Source organism: Cebus imitator, unplaced genomic scaffold (genome assembly GCF_001604975.1).
Source record: "Cebus imitator isolate Cc_AM_T3 unplaced genomic scaffold, Cebus_imitator-1.0 Scaffold99, whole genome shotgun sequence".
Taxonomy (NCBI): Eukaryota; Metazoa; Chordata; class Mammalia; order Primates; family Cebidae; genus Cebus; species Cebus imitator.
In genome coordinates, this window is record NW_016107414.1 from 1,081,225 (window position 1) to 1,105,665 (window position 24,441).

General features: G+C 56.7%; 1 protein-coding gene across 1 annotated transcript in view; it reads left to right on the top strand.

Moving 5' to 3' along the window:
• The window catches only part of PMEPA1 (prostate transmembrane protein, androgen induced 1), a 65,604-nt gene extending 42,130 nt beyond the window's left edge, over nucleotides 1-23,474 (top strand). The window contains exons 2-4 of the mRNA XM_017536561.2: nucleotides 12,216-12,370; nucleotides 18,802-18,855; nucleotides 19,273-23,474. Of these exons, the coding sequence (XP_017392050.1) occupies nucleotides 12,216-12,370; nucleotides 18,802-18,855; nucleotides 19,273-19,818 (755 nt within the window). The 3' untranslated portion in view covers nucleotides 19,819-23,474. The remainder of the gene's footprint in view (nucleotides 1-12,215; nucleotides 12,371-18,801; nucleotides 18,856-19,272) is intronic.
• Nucleotides 23,475-24,441: the final 967 nt, after the last annotated feature.

Sequence of the window (24,441 nt, forward strand, 5' to 3'; positions counted from 1 at the left end):
GTGTGTGTGTGTGTGTGTGTATGTGCGTATGTTTTATATATATATGAGCGAGGATGTGTGTGTGTGTGTGCGTGTGTGTATGTGCGTATGTTTTGTGTATATATGTATGTTTTCCATTAGATGTGATTCTGGAGGTTGAAATTCCTGGGTTGAAAGGTCAAGTGCATGTGTAATGTTGACAGGCACGGCTCAATGTCCTCCAAGAAGACTGTGGCCGTCGGCACCACAGACTCCCTCACCCACGCCCACCCACTCGCCATTTGTCCTCTGCTCTCCTCAATTAACAAACGCATTTGGTTTATTTTAAATAACTTTTGCATGTTATGCACTTCCAATATGTCTGTTTACAGAGGCTGCTCCCTCTCTGTGAATTCACTCCATTCTGCCAATAACTCAAACGGTGATTGATACTTTGCTGACAGTGGATGTTTAAAGGTGCTCGATGTCAGTGACAATAGAAACAAAAATTCCATTAGTTCTTTCCATTTGATCATAGCAAGAAAGATAAAAAGCACAGCTTTGTCTTTTCTTATTGAAGGAGTACTCTGAAATCATCAGGTTCTAAAATGATTCTAGAGGCCATTTACTTTCCTGTTCCCCGAACGCACTTTAAGACCCAGGGCTCACCCACGGCCGCAGCTGCAGCCTCCTCCGGGTCCACCTCCTGCAAGATGATGGGGGACACTGGTTGGGGGTTGGGGGGTGGCAGGGGAAGAACATGTGTCTCTGTGTTGCTTGGGAACTCCCGAAGCCTCAGAAATGAAGGGAGTTCTGCCCAGTTCTCCCTGGGTGGTATAAAAAGCAGCTCGGCCAGGCACGATGGCTCACGCCTATAATCCTAGCACTTTGGGAGGCCAAGGCAGGTGGATCACTTGAGGTCAGGAGTTCAAGACCAGCCTGACCAACATGGAGAAACCCCGTCTCTACCAAAAATACAAAATTAGCTGGGCGTGGTGGCACATGCCTGTAATCCCAGCTACTCGGGAGGCTGAGGCAGGAGAATCGCATGAACCTGGGAGGCGGAGGTTGCAGTGAGCCGATATTGTGTCATTGCAGTCCAGCCTGGGCAAAACTCCATCTCAAAAAAAAGAAAAAAAAACAAAAAACAAAAAACAGCTCACCCCTAACCTGAGTGGCAAACTAGCACAAGGTGCCAGCTAACAGAAGCACACGCAGGCCGGGCATGTGCCGTTCATTGCTCTCTAAATCTCTCTGGGGTCCGTGCTGGCTGGGGACAGAGTACAATGCTGAGTCAGGCACACCTGTCCTGAGAGGCTCAGGCCAGAGGGCGGGGTGCCGAGTGGGAGTTACTGTGGGAGCCTGGGGGGAGAGGACCAAGCCCAACAGGGAAGCGCAGGTGCACATGCGACCCGAGGTTGGAGGCAGGCCAGGCATGTCAGTCTCAATCCTGGCACCCAGGAGGGAGGGAGAGTGAAGGGGTGGAGGAAAGGCTGTGGTGAGTCAGCCAGGTGAGGGAGGGAAAGTTGGAATTGGCCTCTAGACAGCAGGCATGAGTGTGGATCCTGGGGCTTGAGGCAGGGTAGTGAGACAGCGCCCGCAGAACCACCATCTGCCATCGCATTTTCTGGCTGCATTATGGAGGCCCAGAAAGGACACCTTTCTCCCTGGAGTGGCCCAGCTAAGGAGAGGCAGTAGACCATTGGGTGTCACAGGGCAGCCTGTATGCCTGGATCCATGTACTGCCACCCCACACCACCCCTACCTCCCTACCTCCAGGCCGGGAGAGGGAAGGCCCAGGGAACCTGGGTGACTGGTGCCTGGATGTCACCTTGGGGCCTTAGCTGGGGGCACGGGGAGGGCTGATCAGGTGCCCCTCCCAGGCCCACCCATTCCCAGTTCAGTATCTGCTCCTAGGGCCAGGCAGAGGCTGTCCGGCTTCCCACCCTGATTCTGAGCCCCTCCTAAAGCAGCCCTCATCAGCCCAGGTGACGGCACCTCCCAGAGACCACCTGGGAAACCTCCTTACCGGAGCAGCTGTCTGTTTTGGATACTGACAGATGCTTCTTACCTCTTTTTTTTCCTCTTTTACTATAAATCTAATTGTATGCACCTCAGAGCGCTGGGATTGCAGAAGTGTGTTAGGTGGAAGGGGACATCCCTCCTGTCTGTGGTCCCTTCTCGAGGGACCCACAGCTGGCAGTTTCACGTGTGCCCTGCTGGTCCCTGGTCTAAGCAGACGCAGAGAGACACTCATAAATGTAGGTGTGCATCAGAGGATTTCACCTGTGTTTTTAAAAATATATTTGTTGTTCTTTTTTAACCCAGTTTGGGCTCATCCTGTGAGAATGCAGATCGACCGGTGGCTGTGCCTCAGGGTGGTGTCAGCCCTGCCGGGGACATTTCAGTGGTTCTCAGTTGATTGTGACCTTTTGTGCAGACCTGCAGGGGACCTTCTTGCACCCTCACCTGTGTACACCTGAATAAATGTGCTTTGGCCCCGTGCGGTGGCTCACGCCTGTAATCTCAGCATTTTTGGAGGCTGAGACAGGTGGATCACTTGAGGTCAGGAGTTCGAGACCAGCCTGGCCAAGAAGGTGAAACCCTGCCTTTACTAAAAATACAAAAATTAACTGGGCATGATGGTAGGCACCTGTAGTCCCAGCTACTTGGGAGGTTGAGGCACAAGAATTGCTTGACTGGGAGGTGGAGGTTGCAGTGAGTCGAGATCCCGCCACTGCACTCCAGCCTGGGTGACACAGCAAGACTCCGCCTCAAAAAAAAATAAAGAATAATCATGCTTCTTTATTCAATGTAGTCATTGCATGCTTGCCTTGGGGAAGGCACCATTCTAGGTGCTGAAGATGCCTGAATCCGCTCTGGGGCACTGACATTCCAGAGGGGAGAGGCAGAGGGTGCAGTGTTGGGTGGGTCAAATACAGCTTCCAGATCAGGGCTGCAGAGATCAGTAAAGCAGGTACAGGGATGGGGGTCCTGGAGGCTGGAGGGCGGAGGGCTGTTTTAGTCCGAGGCAGGGACGTGGGGACCAGGATCAAGGCAATGAAGGGCGCAAGCCATGTGGATATTGAGGAAAGATCATTCCAGGCAGGAGGAACAGTGCGTGCCGGGGTCCTGAGGTGGGTCGTGCTTGGTGCTTTTACAGAACAAAAAACAGGTGGCTAGAACAGAGGGGAGGAGCCTAGGGGAACTGGAAACAGGTGATCAGCACCCAGCCATCAATATGCTGGAGCAAAGGTTCACACCTGCAAATGTCCCGAGACTGCTGTTTCACTCTGCAGAGGTGCTGCAGCTGACACTGTCCATAAGCGATGGTGCTGGACTGGGGCCGCTCAAGGGAACCTTCACCACCCACTGTGGGTTTGGATGTCTGCATCTCCCGTCCTGTGGGGAGAGGGGACAGGTGTAGGAGGAGCCCAGCCCAGAGCTTGGAGTTCTTGACTCAAGAGGTTCCATCTGAGAAGTTGACTCAAGTAATTCTAGCTACGGCCTTGTGAACAGGGGACTTCGTTATCTCTCCATTTTCTTCCCAGCTGAGGGTACTGGGAGATTTACTTAAGGTCACAGCAAATGGCAAGGCAGGGACTCGAACCCAGGGCCACTGGGTGCAGGCTGCATGCTCTTAACCTCTACCCTAAGATTCTACCAAGAGCAGCAGGGCAGGAAGTCAGCTCAGGCCCTGATGTGGGCCCCAGTCCCCACCCTTGCTGACCACGTGAATTGTCCCCTCTCAGTGTACCTCCCCAACGTGGGACAGTGTCCCAGGGTTACCTGTCCAAGTGCCAGGCGCTCAGCCCTGTGCTCGCCACAAAGCAAGCACTCTGAAAGCAGTGCAGTCTGGTTTTAAAAACGAGAAAACCGGCCTAGATTTGCCACCCACCCCCCAAACCTCAAGAGAAAGAGCACGTTTTTTTTTTTTACCCATAAAAGGTCTTACCCTAAGAAATAGATGTGCCGTCGGGGGTGTTTGAAATGGCACCAAGAGCGATCAGAAAGTTATTCCTTTGACGGCTGGTTTGATTGTACTTAAAATTTGGGGGACTGGAATGGGAGGGCGGGGAGCTGGGTTCCTAGGCAAATGTAGTGGGGGTGGGCGGGAAGGTGGGGGCAGTAAATGAAGTGGCTGGAACCCCAGGCCCGCTGGGGCTCTGCGGAATGACAATGAGGCCCCGCCAGGCGGGTCTCATCCAGGCAGACCTAACAAGATTAGATTTTCATAAATTTCAGACAGTGTCAATTCCTAATTCCTCGGTGTGCGGCCAGGAGGCCAGACAGGGCCGCATGCACGTGCTGCTTGTTAACCAGGAAGGACGGGACAGACTCTTGGGGGCAGTGTAGGGGGGTCGTCTGGTCTGGAAACCTCCGTGGGGCTGGCAGGAGCCAGGTGGACTCTGCCCCCAGCTCCCCCGCTGAGGAGAGAGAAATGAGCCCCAGCACCATTATCATCCCCGCTATTTCTGAGAAACTCCTTCACGGGAGCACCCCCTCCAGTGCTCCCATGGGTGGCGTGGTTCTTCCTGCACATTAACAAATTCTCCAGCCACCCTCTCCCCATTTACAGCCAAGAAGCATCCACACGGGGATCCGAACCCTGAGGCCCCTGCTCTGCCCTCAGTTCAGGCCCAGGCTCTACCCCAAGAGCAGAGGTCCAGAAACTTGGACCGGAAAGAATTGTGCCTTTGCCTTACCTGAGCTCTAACTGAAAAGGGGGGTTCCCTCAGATCCCAAATGCAGGCACTTGACCATCAACACCTGACTGCACTGAAGACACTGCAGGAGGTGGGAGCCACTCCCTTCATTCCACAGGCCCGGGTCCCTTCCAGCTCTGGACTCTGTGGTGACCACTGCAAGGTTATTTAATGCGATATGTATTTCTGTGGCACACGTGTCACCCTGTGTATCGTTCCTGTGTCACAAATCTGCAGAGTTTGAGACTGTTTCTATATGATTGGATTCCTTTTTTAACCAATGTCTCTTCAACTCTGTTTTGTGAGAGAGGGTCCATAGGCCGTCCCTTCACCAAGGGCTCCCAGAGAGAGAAGGCGAAGGACTCGGACGCCAGGACGTGGGGGTTTTCGGAGCTGGCCTGTCCCCTGGCCTGTGATTGGGGCCAATGCCGCCCCTCGGGGCTTGTCATGAAAAATTCAGAGACAGGGTGAAGTCTTTCCTGGAGGTGGGCTTGGCACACTGGAAGTGGCCAAGGAGAGGGCAGCTGTCAGTGTCCACATGATACAATGGGAGGTGCCCGGACCTCCTGGCACCTGGTTCCTTCCTCACTGTCTGGGTTTTGCTCTGCGCTGGCAGGGAGGTGGGCACCACAGGCCATAAATACCAGCTTCATGGGCCATACTGGGGGCAACACTCCAGGCAGTTTTTATTGACCCTGAAGACCAGTCACATTCAACACAAGCCCCAGCACCCAGCTTGATCTCCTGCTGTTTCTGACATTCTGTGATAATCACACTCAGGACTGCTGGGGCTGGGGCCGTGGGTCCTAAAACCCGGGAACGCTCTGGCTTTGGGGTCACAGGAACTTGGGTCTGAGCCCTGGACTGTGTGGTCTTTGGCAGCCGCCTCGCCTCTCCCAGCCTTGGTCTCCTCCTCTGCAAAGTGGGAGTCCTATGAGTGCTGACCTGGCAAAATGACGGTGAGAACCCAAGATGATGTGTGTAAACGGTTCGGCCTCCCTGCCTGGCATCTAGGGAGCTGCCAGCTCACGGTTCTTCTCTTGCCAGGGTAGGGCGAGCCAGGACAGGGGCAGAGCTGCCCCCACTCCCCCAGAGGGACTGCACCTGTCTCTGGAGGAGATCACTAAACGAAGGAGGATGGGGCCTCTCCAGCAAGGCACACGAACCTGTGAATGTGAAATTATTCACAAAAAAAGAGGACACTAAATTAAATTAGAGTGACCTTATTTTGTGTGTGGAAGATGGGCTTGGTCACCTCCGAGAACCTGCCATATTCGTCACCCTCCCCAAGGGGGAAATTAAAAAGAAAAATGGCAGGAGCCCCCGGCCCTCCACGTCAGGAGCACAGGCTTGATGCCCAGAGCAGGAGAGCGAGGGAATGTTCCCTTCCCAGTGGCTTCTGTGGGCACTGCGGGCCCTTGGCGTGGGGTCCAGCGCCTGTTAGCTCCCTGGGGGCCTTGGGTCCAGCCACCATCCTAGGTAATCTTTTGGGACTGACTTGAGCTCCAGCCTTCCACCTTGGGGACAGAAGCCCATCAGGAAATGCCGGGCTGAGCAGGCTTGTACTCTGCAGCCCGGCAAACCTCAGCGTTTCCAGGGAGCATCGTGGAATGAGGGATGCTTCTGTCCCCAGAGGAGTGTCAGTAGTTGTGACAGTGGTGGCAGCTGAGTGCTCTGTGTTCTGCCCGGTTCTGAGCGCTCACATCCAGCATTCCACCCCTGCCCCCTGGTCGGTTCTTTTCTTACAGATGAGGTAACTTCGGCTCGCAGGGGTAGAGGCACCCAGTGAGCATCACACAGACAACGGATGCATGAGGACAGGGCCAGGACATGAGAACCACAACCTCAGATTCCCGGGGCAGGGGGCCGGCGGACTTACGCCGTGGGAGAGCTAGGAAAACTTAGCAGGGGAATGAAGCCCTTCCCCCTTTAGAGTTCCTAGATGGTGGCTCTGGGTTCAAGACTCAGCCCTGCTCCTAGTTGCATCATCTGGTGCTACTTGTCCCTCAGCCTCAGCTTCTCCATCTGCAAAATGGGCATGGCGATAGCACTGAAGTTGGGGAGGCTCAGCTCAGTGGGCCTGGGGCATGTGTTAGAGTCATGACAGTACTTACGGTGACTACAGTGAATGTGGGTGTGGACCCAATCACCCGCCCTCTCCTGCTCCGGGTCCTGTGGTCTGTGACTGCTTGGCAGTGAGTCCTGTGGTCACAACAGAGTGGAACCTAGGTCAGAGACAGGGGTAGGACCCACCCCTGCAGCTGTCATACTGGGCATTTGACCTAGGATGTCTTTGCCCCATGCCTTGGTAAAGGAGCAGGCTGTCAGATTAGGGAAACTGAGGCAGGACTGATGTGACTCCATATCTGCTGGTAGTCACTGAATGACCTGGGGCCCAACGCATGGCCAGAAGTCCTGAAGCTGCCCGCCCCACAGATGCCTTGCGTGTGGCCCTGCTTGGCCCTTGTAAAACTTTTGCATGAGGTTCCAGCCGTAAAGGACCACAGCTTCACAGCCAGCTCCAAGGTCCTCTGGAGAGAGGGAGGGATATGGGCGCGCCTGCCGCCTCTCCTTTCGCTTCTCCTTCGCTGTTCTGCTGGGGTTTCTTTCCTTGCCCACAAGGCATCTGATCCTGAGAGTCCAGCTCTTGAGCTTCAACTGGGAATGGGCCCCACCAGCCTCCCTGCACTCCTCGGAACAAATACAGGCGCACAAGAGGATTCTCTGAGCCGCTGTGGGTGGAGAGCCGTGTCTGTCTGTGCCGTGGGTGGAGAGCCGTGTCTGTATCCGTGCCGTTTCATGCACACATCATGTTTTGAACTTGACTCCGAGGCCCTTTTGGGGAGGCACCCTTCTCTCCCCCAGGGGGTCTTTGTTGGTGCATTCACAGTGCCTGTCCAGAGGGACGTGCGGACTTAGTTGGGGAGGGAGCCCAAGCTTGATGAAGGGCTGCAGTGGGCCCGGGAGTGAGCCGTACAGGCCCGAATGCTGAGGCCCAGGCATCCCGGGGGGGTGTGGTGGGGGAAGCAGACAGTGTCAGGGCGTGGCTGCCCCAGGACAGGTGGGTCCTGGGACCAGGACTGTGGAGAGGGTGGCTGCCCACAGCCCTGCTCCTGTGATGCCAGGTGGGAACACGACGGGGGCCGGGGATCGTCAGGGCACGTGCCTTTGGGTCTCCAGTTTGCAGCTGACCTCACCAGCAGGCACTCGCCTGGTCCGCTTCCCAGAGAAATGTGTTCGTGTTCCCTAAAGCTGAGTGTCCCCTGGAAGCAGCACCATGGGTGCGAAGGTGCATGGGAGGGTGCCCCCTAACCCCATGGCCAAGGGCGGTCTTCGCTGGGCCTGTTCATGGGCCCCGATGCTGCTGTGCCTGACCAGCCTTCCTCAAACACAGCATCCGGGCTGGGTGGGGCTCGGATGGAGATCTCGGGGCCTCCTTGGCCAGAATACTCAGCCCAGGGTGTTCCCTTCCTGATGGGTGGCGGTGACCCAGCTGGCTGGGGTGCCTCCCATGTCCCCCTCAACACTTCCATGTATGGGCGTGTCCAGGGGCATCCAGGAGCATCCAGCTCCCAGCCTCTGCTCACCTGCGCCCTCTGCCTCTCCCTCTGTGCTCTGCATCAAAAGCCCCAGTGCCCACCTTACAGGGAGCCCTCCAGGTCTTCCGTTATATGCTCCGTCTGCGATTCCAGAGCAGGTCCGAGTCTCTTTGAGGACGAATGGGTTTGGGCCACCCTTGTTCTGGTGGAGCCGGCGCGGAAGGGAGCATCCCGTGCATCTGGGTCCGCCTCCAGGGGGCACTGTGCACCGAGTTCACCCCCCCGCCCCGCAACATCCTGCTGCACAGTCCCCCCGCTGACACAGGGAGACTGCCATGGACTCAGATAGGGCCTCCCAGAGCCAGGCCAGGACCCGGACCCGCTGAGCCAGCCACTGAGCCTCCCTGCCACCGCCCCGGCCCTCTCCAGGGTGCCCCTGATCTGTAGTCTCAAGAACCCTTGCTAATCTCCCTCTCCCTAAGCCTGGACCCAGGCCCTTGGCTCACCAAGTCTAGCCAGCAGTCAGTTGTAATTTCTCTTTTCTGGAGAGTTTTTCCCTCCCCTCCCCCATGCGAATTTTCCTGGGCCTGTGACTCAGTGGAGGTTGGTGGCCCGGGGACCAAGGTGACTCTTTTATGTCCTACTGAGCCTGGTGCTCATTTCTGGGAGTGATTTTCTCACTCTGTGGACACAGGCATCCGGAAGTCAGATCCTCCTGCCCCAGGGCCGAGCCTGGAGGGGCCAGGAGAGCCACGAGGGTTTGTCCTCACCCCTTCAGTCTGCAGGGGTTTGTCCTCACCCCTTCCTCCTTTGCTCTGCGTCCCGCCGGCCCTGCAGACCCAGCTACTGTCTCACCGCTGCTGTCTGGGTCCTGTGGGTTACCAGGGCCCGGGACAGGGACAAAGACAGCCACACACCTCCCTCCCTCCAGGTCTGCTGTGGGCAGGGCCCCTGGAGACAGCTGGGGACTGGGTGGACTGGGGTGAAGAGTGCACAGGGTTGGGGGGCAGGGAACTGCAGGCCCCGGGGGTGGGGGGGTGTGGGCGTTGCACAAAGCCGGCCCTGTGTGTCCCCTGAATGCGGCTTTATCCTGAGCGCTGACAGACGGACCTGAGTCCTACAGAATCAGGCCAGGCTGCACGGGCCCTGGACCTGCCTCGTCTGGGGAGACAGGAGGTGTGGCCACAGGGACCTGGGTCTGAAACCTGGGCTGTCCTGGCCAGGAACGTTCAGGTGTCCCACAGGCAGCCAGGGCTTGGGGCCTGAGTTCCCAGCAGGCAGGGCCCCAGCCTTCTCAGGGCTTGGGACAGTCTCACCAAAGCCCTTGGGTAGTTCCTCCTCTTCCTCCTGGCCCCACCAGGGTGAGATGGGGACGCATCTCACCCAGAAACCCCAGCCCAGGCCAAGGCTCAGATTGAATCTCCTGGTGCAGAGGCCGGCCGCCTAGTGGGAGGACCCCGCCAACTCGAGGGTCTTGGACTTGGTGAGGGAGTCACTTTCCTTCTGAGCCGTGTCTCCTCACCTGTGGAATGGGGATGATAAGCCTGTTTTAGGTCGGGCACGGCAGGTCATGCCTGTAATCCCAGCACTTTGGGAAGCTGAGGCAGGTAGATCACCTGAGGTTGGGAGTTCCAGACCAGCCTGACCAACATGGAGAAACCCGATCTCTACTAAAAATACAAAATTAGTGGGTGCAGTGGCACATGCCTATAATTCCAGCTACTCAGGAGGCTGAGCAGGAGAATCGTTTGAACCTGGGAGGTGGAGGTTTCGGTGAGCCGAGATCGTGCCACTGAACTGCAGCCTGGGTGATAAGGGCAAAACTCCATCTCAAAAAAAAAAAAAAAAAAAATGCCCGTTCTTAGGTGTGCCCGGCCCACAGCATGACCCACTGGATCGAATATTCTTTGTCCTGGGGGATGGTCCTGTCGGTACAGGACGGTTACCACAGCCCCTGGCCTCCACCCACTCAATGCCAGGAGCACCCTCCAGTTGTGACAACCAAAAGTGTTTCCAGACATTGCCACGTGTCCCCTGGGTGCGAGACGCAGCCCCAGCTGAGAAGCACTGGCTCAATAACGTCCTCTAGACAGCGGCACTGAGTGGTTGAGTAGATGCATGGAGTGCCCCACCACTGGGAAGTTCTGGAAAACCTGGGGGGGAAGAAGGGGCAGCCGTGGGCACGGGTGTGGGCGTGCTTCTGTGTGGAGAGGCGCCCGCCGCTTCACAGACAGTGCCGTTCCCGCCTAGGATGCCTTGCTTTCCTGCCTTGGGGAAATCGAGGCTGGTGGCAGGAGGCGGTTGGCCTTACGAGGCTTGGAGTGCACCTGCGTGGGCCGTCGGAGGGCTTGAGCACCTGGCGTCGGCTCTGCACTGCATGTCGTGTCTGCAGTTCCCACCTGACACCTGCCCCCCACCCACCCATCCCCTCCTCAGCTTTGGTTCCTCCGTCCTGGGAGGAGAAGGAGCCAAATCAGTGGCACTGAGCTTGAACCTGGTCCCCCAGGGAGCCTGGGTAATTGGTTGTGAGTGCCAGGGAGCCCTGGGGAGTCCTCCCTGCCCCCATGCCAGCCTGGGTCTGGGGAGTCACATTCCTGCACACCTTGGCCAGGGTGTCCTGGGCCAGGCAAGGCTGGAGGAGCTTTGGCCCTGGACGCTGCAGCTGGTGCCCACTCTGCCGTGTCACCTCCAAGGGACCCGGCGCCTTGCCCATTGCTGGGGGCTCTGCTGGCACCGAGCTCGGCCAGCTGCCGAGGCCACTTCGGCACAGACCCGCTGGAGTCAGCAGAAACTGCCCGGCTCAGGCAGGATCAAAATAACCTTCTTCCTATTCCAGCACTTGAGGGTTTTTCCGCCTTCTAGGGGAAAAACAAACTAAAAACGAAAAAAAAAAACCAACCTTAAAAAAATGCGAATTGCAACATCTGCGGCCATCTGGAATGTGGTTTTTCTGAGGCCTTTTCACTAAGAAGAGGGTCCTGACACCCCCGTCCTGTTGAGCATGGCGTTGTTTGTGAGTCGTGGGATAGACGTGTATGTGAGTGGGTATGTGTGGTGCGCGGTGTCTATGTTAGTGTGTTATTTATGTTTATTTGTGTCTGTTGGGAAGTGTATGTTGGGATGTTGACCTGTGTGTAGCAGTGTTGTTGAGTGTGAGTTGGTGTTGACGTGTGTGCAGGAGTGTTGGGTGTTTGTTGGTGTTGACATATGTAGGAGTGTTGGGGGTATTTGTTGGGGTGTTATTTGTGTGGGAGTGTTGGGTGAGTGTTGGTGTTGATGTGTTTGTAGGAGTGTTGTGTGTGTAGGAGTGTTGGGGTGTGTGTGTTGAGGTATTGATGTGTATGTAGGAGTGTTGGGGCATGTGTGTTGGGGTGTTGACGTATGTGTAGGAGTGTCAGGTGTGCATAGGTTTGGGTACACATGTTCACATGTAGCTCTTCCTTGTTTAATTCCACAAAGCTCCAACCCCAAACTTGGTGCCAACTTCCTCTCTCTGCACTCAGGGGTCCCTTTCTTCTCCCAACAGCCCCCTCCCTGGGCCCCCAAAACAGGTGAAGGGTCTGTGACCGTCTGCCTGAGCCTTTGCCCAGTGACAGGAGCTAGTGCGCAGGGCTCACTTTCTGCTGGTCCGTCATACTGTGCATTCGTAGAGCAGCTCCAGGAGGTTCTGAGGCAGAGAGCAAGGCCCCTCCTGCGTGTTCCATTACCTCTTTCGGGTCAGTCCCTACAGAGTGGGTGCTGGGGTCCCAGGACACCTTTGAGGCACTCTCCCAACCAGCACTCCCTCCTCCCCCACCAGGAGAGCTGCTTCCCTGCAGTACCCCAGCCCCAGGCATCGCCTGTGACCTTGCCGGGAGAGTGGCGGGCGGGGGCTTTCCTGAGTCTGGGGTGCACTCTCGTCCCCCCTAGGTGGGTGCAAAAGCTCAGAAGGCTGAGCCCTGAGCACGGCAGCCTGCGGGTGTGCAGGGTCTCGGGTGTCCAGGGTCTCACGTGTCCCTCTTTGTCTCCACAGCGGAGCTGGAGTTTGTTCAGATCATCATCATCGTGGTGGTGATGATGGTGATGGTGGTGGTGATCACGTGCCTGCTGAGCCACTACAAGCTGTCTGCACGGTCCTTCATCAGCCGGCACAGCCAGGGGCGGAGGAGAGAAGACGCCCTGTCCTCAGTAAGTGCCACACCCTCCCGTCTGTGGCCCAAGGCCTCAGCGGCAGCGGGGCGCCTCTTGTAAAAACACGGATGGGGTCCAATGGTGGCCTTTGCAGGGAACAGATTGAGGGCAGGAAGACACGGGCTGAGCAGCCACCCTGAAATGGGAGGAACGCATCCACCAGGTGGGCCTCTGAGATGCCGGAGGAGGGCGGGGAGTGAGGAGCTGGCTGGGAAGAGGCTTGGTGATCCACTCACATACTCAGCTGGCTCCTGAGCAGCCTCGGGTGCCAGGCTCTGTGTGGGGTCCCGGGGCATGGGCAGCACACAGGTCCTTGCTGTCATGGAGCTGAAGTTCCAGGAGGGACATGAGGAGCTGCCCAGTGGTGATAGTACCATTGCAGGAGATGTGACCATGGGGGCCTCGGGGAGCCCCTGTGAGTACCCCTCGGCTGGGGAGGCAGGGCTGGGTCACAAGCAGCTCAGGCTGACCCCCATCCCGACCCACATCCCTCAGGGCTGAGTGGAGACAGTCCTGGCAGGATGCGGCTGAAAGCAGGGAGGCACCCGGGCAGGCGGGGCAGGAGGGCGTTCCAGGTCCACGCAGACAGCTGATGCAACAGGATGGTGGAGACGAGGGGCTGGCTTTGGGCTCTGCGCCCGCCAGGGTTGTGGAGGGAAAGGTGCCTGCAGCCCAGGCCCAGACGGAAGGAAAGTTGCGGCTCTGCCCTCGCACCTGTGCTCCACCGGCAGCCAGTCCTGTGGTCACAGTGCCACGGAGAGCTGTAGAGGCAACAGGACGCCAGGCCCCGGGGTCTGAGTTTAATCCCAGCTCCACCAGTACTGGCCACATGCCGTCAGACCTGTCCCTGATCCCCAGAATGGAGCTTCAGGTACCCCATGTGTGAAATGGGCTGACAGTCGCGTCCACCCCCTGGGGATTTAGGGCTTTAGCACAGAGCACAGGTCCAGCCACTGCTGGCTGTGAAAGCACGTCCATCCGTCCGTCTGTCCACTCGACAAATCTCTACCCAGCACATACACAGGGTGCGCAGAACTCCCCTTGCGTTTGGGAAGTGGCTGTGCGCCAGTCCCAGGGGGTGATGCTGCTGAGTTGGATGGGCGCAGACAGGAGCAGGTGCACGCATGAAGGACGCCGAGGGCCGTGGCCGGGAAGCCGGGGCGAGCTGCTCTTGAGGCCGAGCTGTGAAGTACCCAGTGAAGTGGGTGCGGGAGTGTGAGAGGACAGAGCCCTGCAGGAGGGACCCCACTCCCCGCTCCAGTCCTGCGTGTTGATTAGCTATCAGAGTTGTGGGCATTGGTGGGCATTCTGGAAACCCCAAGAATTTCCCCTTCGAGCCTCCACAAGTCAGAGGCAGGCAGGGCAGGGTCAGTGGGAACTTGCCCCCCTTCTGACGGTGGACTCCCGGCTCCACGTCGGCTGCCCAGAGCCCTGCCGTTGGGATGTCTTTCAGCAGGTAGACCAGAGGGCAGAGCAGAGTTAATCTCTTAATGGCTTCCATCTCTGCACCCACGATGTGTAACTCCACAATGTGAGGCAGGAATCGGCTGTTTAAAGAGCAGGCTGGGAACCGCGGGGAGGAGGTGGCACGTGGGCAGCCCTGGGGCTGCGGCATATCTCTGAGCCTGGGCTCACCAGGTGTGGGGAGGACTCATGGAACAGGCAGCACAGGGTGTGGTCTCCCCACTTCTGGGGATGCCTGGGGTTGGTGGCGGAGCCCAGAGTCCCTGGGCTGAGCCAAGTCGGCTGAGGAGCCTGTTGGCCACAGTCCCTAGCCGGCAGGCCTGCCACTGGCAGGTCTGGGCACCTCTGCTTGCATCAGGCCCCAGCCTCAGTGCGTCACCCGGTTACCAGGGCAGGGAGCATAAGCCTGGGACCTCTGATGGGAACGCCCGCCTCTCCAGACCCGGGCCCCCTGTGCGCCCAGCACGGGTCCGGAGGGCGCACTGCGGACGAGCTGCTCTGATGGGAACGCCCGCTTCCCCAGACCCGGGCCCCCTGTGCGCCCAGCACGTGTCCGGAGGGCGCGCTGCTGACGGGCTGCTCTCCAGGCACTGCGTGTGCATGTGCTGTTGCCACTGCTCCAGCAACAAGCGCTGCTGCCTGCCCGGGGATGCGGTCAGGGGCGTCAAGGGTTCACCCCACTTTCCAGAGAGGAAACTGGGGATTAGAGAGGTGGGACGTTTGCCTGGCGCTACACCGCTTGTCACTGCCAGTTTGAAGAGCCCACAGCCTATTCTGTCCTCCCTCAAATGCTGGGGAGAGTGACGGCGACCTGGACATTGCAGAGAACGGCAGCCTTGGAGGGGCACGCACCGCAGCCAGGCTCACCTTGCTCGTTGGGCCTGTGTGTGCGTCTTTAGAGTGGGTTGAACCTAGGCCTGTGCATCCATGGCCATGGGGAGGCTGGAGTTAGCGGAGAGTGTACAGGGCCCGAGGTGGACTGGAGGGACCTGACTGTTGGGGAGTGGGAGACAGCCTCCGGGGCTCCGCTGCCTGGAAGGAGGTAGGATTCTGTCCTGGCTCCCGGACACCTGTGGCCAACAGAAAGTCTCCTCCCACTGTTCACCCAGCCACCTGCACAGGCCCCCCGGAATGCCTGGCTGGGTAAACATGGAGCCTTACTAGGCCTGAAGCAGAATGTGGCAGCTCCTCTGGGCACCCCCTGCCAGACTGGAGTCCTTGGGCTCCGTGGCCTTCCACAGAGACCCAAACACAGCTCCTGTCTGCCTGGGTCCCAGTCTGCGCCCCACCAGTCCACCCATGCCCCATCTCTAGTGTGGCTATCTGGCCATGGCCCCTTTTCAGGGTGACCCTGGGGAGTCCCCTCTTGCCTGTATGGAGCCAAGAGCTCAAGCCCCACCCACCTGCCTCACACTCGTGAGTAAGACCCCCAGCTCTGAGCTCCAGTCCCAGCCTGGTCACCTCCTCATGGTGTGACGCTGGGCAAGGATCTGCCCTTTGAGGGTGACACTGCAGTGCAGGTGAGCACCCTGGCCAAGGATGGCACTTCTTCCCTGGCACTGCTCCGAGGGCATTCGGGACACGATGCATAATGTCACCACAGTGACCACCCAGCCACTGAGTGACACAGACCTCGGTTTACCCAGAAAGGCAGTCGCAGTCTTTGTGCCCAAGGCCTGCTCAGACCGGGACCTCAGGCCTTGAATAGGGCAACCCTTTGTCCTCTTTGTCCCCAAATCAGTCCTCAGTGTGAGTCCTCCCAAGAGAACTCAGCCCACCAAGGATCCATTTCCCAGGGGCAGGGACAAGACTGTGGGCACGCCAGTGTGCGACAACCAGCCAGTAGCGGGAGCCAAAGACCTTGCGTCCACTCCCATGGCCTCAGGAGACACTGAATTCCCCCAGGCCCCTTGTGCTGATCCAGGTCCTGGCCGGAGTCATCTTTTATTGTTTAGCAATGTCTCTGAGTCCTTGCAGTGGGGTGGAAGGCCATCCCGTCTCCTGGGGTGGGAAGATTGTGTCTGGGGAGTCCAGGAGTAGAATTGGGAGCTGCGTCCGGCCTCGTGGCATGAAGACTCTGGAGGGGACTGGCGGGAGCTGCCTCGACGTCAGCTCACTGCAGTTGCCTGGTTTTGTCAACGAGCACGAATGAAGTCTCTTTGAGTACATTTTGCCCACAGCTGCCCTTGACTGCAGCAGCAGAGTTAAGTGGTGTGACAGAGACCTGGAGACCCGCTGGCCCACAAAGCAGACAGTATTTTACTCTCTGGCCCTTTATGGAAACAGTTTTCAGGCCCTTGGTGGAGAAGCATCTAGATGTGGAAGGCACAGGCGGGCCGGGTGTGTTCAAAGAAAAGCAGTCCCTGCCGAGCCCTGGGAGGCTGGGAGTGCTTGGAGGCTGCTGGGAGCCAGGGCTGGTCAGCAGTGGCTGCAGGATTGAAACCTGTCCTCGTCCTCCACCTGGATGTGACTGCCAGATGCAGCCAGAGGCTGGAGAAGGTTCCAGACAATTCTGAAGCTGCCCCACCCCCACTTCTCAGGTCACTTTGGGACCTAATTCCACAAAGACGACTTGCACAGGTCACCCAGCAGCGTTCACACATGAGTAGCAACCTGAGCCCTGACCGACTGCTGCCACGCCAGTGCCTGGCACTGGGGAAACGGTAGCGACTCCTGCAGGCGGGCGAGACGCATGAATAGGCCACTACGGGCAGAGGGACAAAGGCCCTGGTGCAGGGAGGGGACTGGAGGAGACTGGAAGAGGGGCCTGACCCACCTGCGGGGCTAACGGAGAGCTCGGGGTTAGCATGCCTCCGAAGAGCCTTGGGGGCAGGTCGACATTCTTCCGGAAAGAGGGGCGATTGGTCCAGGCCCAGGGTGGGCTCAGATCCAGAGCTTGCATGCATTATGCAGCTGGCAGAGTCAGCCTTCTCTGCAGACAGGAAAACTCGTTAAAGGAAACAGCTGTACGGCAGCTGTAGATGTCTACAGGGGCATGGGTCTCGGTCGGGAGTTGGATCTTTCTCCTGGAGGCAGCGGGGGCCCCAGAGGGTTTAAGCAGAGGAGTGACCGGGTGAGGGGTGGGGGGCGTGAGGGAGATGTTCCCACTTCTGTGAGGAGGAAGGGCCATGGGGAAGGGCAAGAGTGGAGGAGGAGACCCCAGGAGACCCCTCACGCACCTCGAAGGCCAGCGGTGCTCGCAGCCTCTGCGAGGTTGTGAGACGCGCAGCGTCGCCGGCCCTCCTGCCACAGAATCTGCATTTTGGCAGTCTGCCGGTGGACTGTCCACGTGGAGGTTCTGGAGGACTTTGCTGTCCACCAGGCCCCGATGCTGGGGAGGGAGGTGGGTAGAACTGCTGCCTAATGGAGGGAGAGGTGAGCAGGGACAGGGGTGGGTGGAACCAGGGTGGTGGGGAGAAGAGCTCTCTGTCAGGAATGATTCCATGAGTCTGGCTTTGCACCTTGAAGGATGTCAGAGTCATTCCCTACATCAGGAGATGAGGCAGGATAGGACCTCCTTGAGGGGTAGGAGCCTTCCTGATGGGACAGTTTTGAGGGCCACAGAGCCCTCTAGTGGTCATATGGGAAATTACCGCCCTCTTCTGTTCCTGCCCAGGCTGCAGGTGAGCGGGATCCTACCTGGGACCCCTCAAAAAACCTGCCCCAAGGGAACTTTCAAGGTGATGGACATGCTCATTGTCTTGAATGTGGTAAGAGGTTCTTGGTATAAATATATGCATGAGCTTACGAAATTGTATGCTTTGAATATGTACATTTATTTGCCTATCAGTTACATTTCAATGAAGCTAGAAAAGTCGTAGACATCCCTCTCCGTGGGCCCAGACCTCACCATCATGGTATCTGGGGCATCTCAGAGAAGCCAGTCCAGCGTGGGGTCTCATTTTCCTGGGATGAGATCCAGGACCCTGCTGTCATCTCGGAGCAGATGGCATAAGCTCCATGAAGTGGCAGCTGTGCCCCTGCACCTAGACCAGAGCTTGGCACTGCCATGGCACCACATGCCCCCTTTGCCAGAGACTGAATCACTGTTTTACGGCAGAGCAGCTGCCTTGGGCACTTTCATTAACTCTCCTGTTTTTCACCTGTGAACTGGGGCATCCGTAATGATGGGCCCACTAGATGGAGGGAGAGAGACTGTAGAGAAATGATCGTGTAGAAGCGGTGATTAAGGGGGGACAGTGCTGTGAAGGGAATCAGCAGCTGACGGGGGTTCACGGGAGAAGCCCTTTCGATGCTGGTCTCCGAGAGTCTGCAGGGGACAGTGGAACGGAATGTGGACAGGAACCGGCTCTGCAGCCTGGCTGCCGTGCAAAGGCCCTGCGGCTGGGGCTAAGCTTGTGGAGCTGCACGGCACCACTCAGCGTGGCTGGTGGGAGTGTGGAGGCGACACCCAACACCTTCACGTGCTCCCTGAGTGCCCCACGGCCTCTGGGTGGGTTTCACGTTCAACTTTAGCACATGCTCAAGCAACTCGTGAGGCAAGTGCTATAATCGCCTGAGTTTCCAGGTACAGAAACCACAGCACTGAAGTTAAGTAACTTGCCACAGGTCACACAACCAGCAGGGGGCCCAGGCTGGGGGGAGCAGGGCCAGGGGCGAGGGGCTGTGGCCACACTCAGTGTCGTGAGAAGCCATGAAGGCCTACGGGAAGCTGTGGTAGGCTTTGAGAAGGGGACCCCAGGAGTTGGCATGTTTCAGAAAGTGTCAGGCTGGATTTTCTGGGGACAGCAGTGGGCGCCTTAGGGATCAGTGAGGAGGCGATTGTGGTCATGTCCTCAGAAAGCCTCCAGGGGCAGGCTAGGGAAGCCAGTTCGGACTCAGAGAGGTGGGTGGGTTCAAGAGCTAATTCCAGGGTAAAGGCCTGAGCGTCGAAGTTGGGTTGAACCTTTGCTGTCCCTCCTGCCTACCTCACTGACCCTGCTTGTATGTTTCTTCTTGTACAGGAAGGATGCCTGTGGCCCTCGGAGAGCACAGTGTCAGGCAACGGGATCACAGAGGTGAGACCTCCCTCCACCTCCCCTCCAACGCCCCCACCCGGGCTGCTCCCGCTGCGGCTGGAGGAGTGCTGGCTGCCAAGGCTCACCCCTCCACCCTTCTCTGAGTGTCCTTGCTGCTGGGATCCTCCTGGCCCGAGATCATCTGTTCTCTGCCCCTGAGGAGGCAGCCCACACTCTGCAGCACGGGAGCGTGGACACTGCCCCTATTTCAAGGAGGGTGATGCAGCGCTGCAGTGCTGCCCACGTGCCAGGGCTCCTGCGGGATCAGCCTCCTGGCTTCTGCTCCCTCCACCCCTGCCGCCTTCTCCCTCTCCCCAGAGAGCCACGACCTATGCAGCAGAACTCCAGTCTCAGGATCTGCCTCTCTGGCGGACCTGAGACAGCCACCCTCCCTCACTCCCGCTCTGCCTCCTCCAGCCACAGGTGTATGCCCCGCCTCGGCCCACCGACCGCCTGGCCGTGCCGCCCTTCGCCCAGCGGGACCGCTTCCACCGCTTCCAGCCCACCTACCCGTACCTGCAGCACGAGATCGACCTGCCCCCCACCATCTCGCTGTCAGATGGGGAGGAGCCCCCGCCCTACCAGGGCCCCTGCACCCTCCAGCTCCGGGACCCCGAGCAGCAGCTGGAACTGAACCGCGAGTCGGTGCGCGCACCCCCAAACAGAACCATCTTCGACAGTGACCTGATGGATAGTGCCAGGCTAGGCGGCCCCTGCCCCCCCAGCAGTAACTCAGGCATCAGTGCCACGTGCTACGGCAGTGGCGGGCGCATGGAGGGGCCACCGCCCACCTACAGCGAGGTCATCGGCCACTACCCGGGGTCCTCCTTCCAGCACCAGCAGAGCAGTGGGCCGCCCTCCTTGCTGGAGGGGACCCGGCTCCACCACACACACATCGCACCTCTAGAGAGCGCAGCCATCTGGAGCAAAGAGAAGGATAAACAGAAAGGACACCCGCTCTAGGGTCCCCGGGGGGCCGGGCTGGGGCTGCGCAGGTGGAAAGGCAGAACACTCCGCACTTCTTAGGAGAGGAGTGAGAGGAAGGCAGGAGGCGCAGAAAAGCATCGTGTGCCCCCCCCAACCTCCCTGTGTATAAATATTTACATGTGATGTCTGGTCTGAATGCACAAGCTAGGGGAGCTTGCAAAAACACAAAAAACACACAAAAAACACACGTTTCTTTGTTGAGCTGTGTCTTGAAGGCAGAAGAGAAAAAACATTTCTACAGTAGTCTTTCTTGTTTCTAGTTGAGCTGCGTGCGTGAATGCTTATTTTCTTTTGTTTATGATAATTTCACTTAACTTTCAAGACATATTTGCACAAAACCTTTGTTGAAAGATCTGCAATATTATATATATAAATATATATAAGATAAGAGAAACTGTATGTGCGAGGGCAGGAGTATTTTTGTATTAGAAGAGGCCTATTAAAAAAAAGTTGTTTTCTGAACTAGAAGAGGAAAAAAAAATGGCAATTTTTGAGTGCCAAGCCAGAAAGTGTGTATTACCTTGTAAAGAAAAAAAAATTACAAAGCAGGGGTTTAGAGTTATTTATATAAATGTTGAGATTTTGCACTATTTTTTAATATAAATATGTCAGTGCTTGCTTGATGGAAACTTCTCTTGTGTCTGTTGAGACTTTAAGGGAGAAATGTCGGAATTTCAGAGTCGCCTGACGGCAGTGCATGAGCCCCTCGGAATCTGCAGAGAGGCCTCGGCCGGAAGCAGCCGGCTTTCCCGAGGGGCCGCCATCCCTGGAGAGTGGCTGCTTCTGCCTAGTGACAGGTTATGACCACGTCATACATTCCCCACCAAAGGAGACACATTGCCCCGCCTCTGGGCCGGAACAGCCTTTAAATCACAAACAAAATAGGAAAGTTAACCACGGAGGCACCAAGTTCCAGGTGGTGGTTTTGCCTTTCCCAAAAATGAAAATAAATTGCTACCGAAGGAATCAGTTTTTCCTCTTCTTTTTTCAACCGTGAAGGTTCCCATGGTGGGGAGCAAGGTGCCCCTCCTCGCAAGCCACAGTGGCTGGCGCACAGGCTGCCGGGGACACACCAGAGGGTCCAATGGCTTACCTGCGCAGGGCGCTTTGGTGGTGGCTCAGCCCGCTCAAGGTTCTCCGGTGAAGGCAGGTGGGCTCTCTGCCGCACTGGCACGTAGGAAGGCCCAGGGTATTCGCAATCTGACCTCATCCTGTCTGTTCCCCTTCACGGATCAATTCTCACTTGAGAGGCCAAAAAGCAGACAACCCAACATGAAAAGGTGACAAGCCCAGGTTTGTCCCAGGACAGGCGAAAGGGTTTCAGGTAGTAAGCAGTCACGCCAACACCAACCCGAGCTTCAGGTGTGGTATTCTCCACCTTCTCTGTTCCCACCTTTCCCCCCCGTTCCCCGCGGAAACGATGCTTCACTCCTGGTGTGTCTGTTGATCTGTGTTTTCATTTCCATCTCTATTGGACTCTGTTCTTGTTCTCCAGGTTTTCACCAAATAGATGTAGGGTTGGCGGGACCTGTTGGTGACATGCAGGTGAAGAGCAGGAAGGGACACGCGAGTGTAAATAGAGGTGACCAGGGAAGGGCACCGGGGTGGGCCCTTGGGACCCACCATGGCCAGTGGCTGGAGCTTGCCGCGTTTCCTCCTGGAGGGGGTAGGAATGGGAGGGCACCCAGCTGGAAGAGCAGACTCCCAGCTGCCACCCCTCGCCATGGGAGTGACATTCCATTTTGTGCAGAATGCTGACTAGTAGACTAACATAAAAGAAAGATATAAGAGGCGATATTGTTTGTGAGCAACTTTTTTATAACTTCCAGAACAGACACCTGAGCACGATTTGGAAGTTCTGGCCACTTGAGCTCCATGCATGTGCACGCGTGTGCTTTAAGAGCTGGCAGCGGACAGACGTGGGCTCTGTGTGCCACCAGCCTAATAGAAAGTTCTTGTTTGTTGGCAACGGCAGAACCTGCCTCTCCGTGGAGTCATCAGCCTAAAATTTGTTTCGCTCATGAAGAGGATTCTTTGAAAAGGTCCTGTAGAGAAATCAATAGAGGTTGTCCTGAGAGGCACAAGGACACGCTTGTAAAGATGATTGAAACGTATCTTTCCTTTATGTGACACGTCTCTAGTGCCTTACTGAGGAAGCAGTGACACTCCTGTCACAGGGTGGGGATGTTCCCGGACAGTGCCTCACTCACCTGGGACTGGCCTCTTCTCCCAGGGTCCACTAAGGGCTCCTGCTGCTTTTCAGACACCCCACCATCCTCTCGTGTCCTCACCCTCTCTCCACTGGGGAGGTACCCAGCTTGGTGAGGTGACCCCTCCTGCTCCTCCAACCTTTTTTGCCAGGGTCTGTGCACAACTCCCGCCTAGGCTGAAAACCTAGAAGTGGACCGTGTTTGTGTGCACGGCGTCAGCCCAAAGCCAGGCTGAGGCAGTCCCCATGTCCTCTTGAGCCAAACTGTTTGGGTCTTGTTGCTTGATGGTACGGTCTGGATTTGTGGGATTGACTTTGCATGGGAAAAGGGAGGAGAGCAGCTGCTGACCTCAGCCGGCTTGAGGACAACCCAGTGCTGAAGTCCAGCATCCCCAGCTCCATGCCCAGTGAATGGCAGAAGTGCATGGGGCAGTGGCCTCAAAGGCAGGGCACATCCCAAGACAGCCAGCAGGTTTTCTCTGGAAATGACCAGAGCTAAGCTCTCAGCTTCTCTCCTGGGGGTGCACCCTTTCCTCTAGATGTTACTTGTCACATTATCTTTGAAAACCCTTGGACTGCCCCTGAGGAGATCCTCTTTTCCGATGGGAAGTTAGATGGGGTTCTCGGAAGTGGCTGGGTGGAGAGGGGCCAGCTTGGTTTCAGGGGTCTGCCGCTCCATCCCGGGTTCAGAGAAGCCTGAACGTGGCTTTCTCTAGCCCTGTCACTCTCTCCCTGCTTGTCAATCACCACCTTTCCTCCAGAGGAGGAAAATTATTTCCCCTGCAAAGCCCGAGTCTACACAGACAGATTTCATGAATTGTGCTAAGAACCATCCGTGTTCTCAAAAAGCCCAGTGTTTCTGCAAAGAATGAAAAGGGACCCCACATGTAGCAAAAATCAGGGCTGGAGGAGAGCCGATTCATTCCCTGTTCTCATCGGTCGTCCCTGAGAATTGTACGTTTCAGAGAAATTGTTTTTCTATATGCAACATGAAGCTTCCAGAACCATAAAACGGCCCGTGACAAGGCAAGAAAATGTTGTAGTTGTTGTTGTTGTTGTTGTTTCTGGAAACTGCTTGAAATCTTGCTGTACTATAGAGCTCAGAGGACACAGCCCGTCCTCCCCTGCCTGCCTGATGCCGTGACTGCTGTGCGGATTCCGATGCTTTCACGTTGCGTTCTTGGCGTGGGAACTGCTCTCCTTCGCAGCCCCATTTCCCAAGCTCTGTTCAAGTTAAACTTATGTAAGCTCTCCGTGGCGCTCGGGGAGCGCACCCACGTCCCCGCTGCGTAAGACTCTGTATCTGGATGCCAATCCTCAGGCCTGAAGAAACTGCTTGTTGTGTATCAGTAATCATTAGTGGCAATGATGACATTCTGAAAAGCTGCAATACTTATACAATAAATTTTACAATTCTTTGGAATGAGGCTTTTTCCCTTCTTTGGCCAAATGGAGCTCTTCTCACTTCCCACCCCTCTCTACAACCCCGGATGCATTCAGCAGTGGGGAAGCGATCCCTTGGAGCTGCTGGGTAACCTTAAACAACTCGTTCAACTTTCTGTTTTATTAGTTCAAGCAGCATTCAGGGAGCCCCCTGAAGACCCTAGCTCAGGAAGGTTCTAATAAAAGGGATGGTCATTGTCGTTAAATGATTTTGCAAAACACTGCATACTTTTCCTCCCTCTTTGGAAATCATTATTCACCATAGCATGGTGAAAGCTCTGATAAGGTCTGCAAGGAAAATCTGTCTTAGCTAGGGTTCTTCCAGAAGCACACCCTGAGATGTGGCCTTGTGTGCAAGGAATTAAGGACATATTAAGGATGAGCTCCCAGGGAGACAGCTAAGGGATCAGGGGAGAGGACCCAGGAGGGGGAGAAGCTGAGCAAGGGAGGCACTGTGGACAAAGTTCAGCCTCAACGTGATCCCAAGGGGACCTGTGTGATCCCTGGACCCTGGAAAGGTGGACTCCCAGAACCCTCTGGCTCTTGGTGCACAAGAGTGGAGGGGTGAGTCTCAGACGCTGCAGGATGGTCCTCCAGAAGCCAGTCACTATCAATGCTCTTGGAGGTAGGGGAGGGCTGCACAGACCCCCTAAAGGGTTCCAATGGGGCCTGGGATAGCTGCAGGACCCACTACAGAAATGGCCTCATTTATTTCTCTGCTGTAGACCCTGAGCAACAAAGGGTTCGAGGCACAGTAAACCCCCTTGCTGTCAAAAATCCATGCATTGCTTTAAAAATTTTTTTTTATTTTAGAGATGGGGATCTTACCTTGTCACCTAGGCTGGAGTGCAGTGGTATGGACCATAGCTCGCTGCAGCCTCAACCTCCCAGGATCAAGTGGTCCTCCAGCCTCAGTCTCCCCAAAAAGCAGGGATCACAAGCATGAG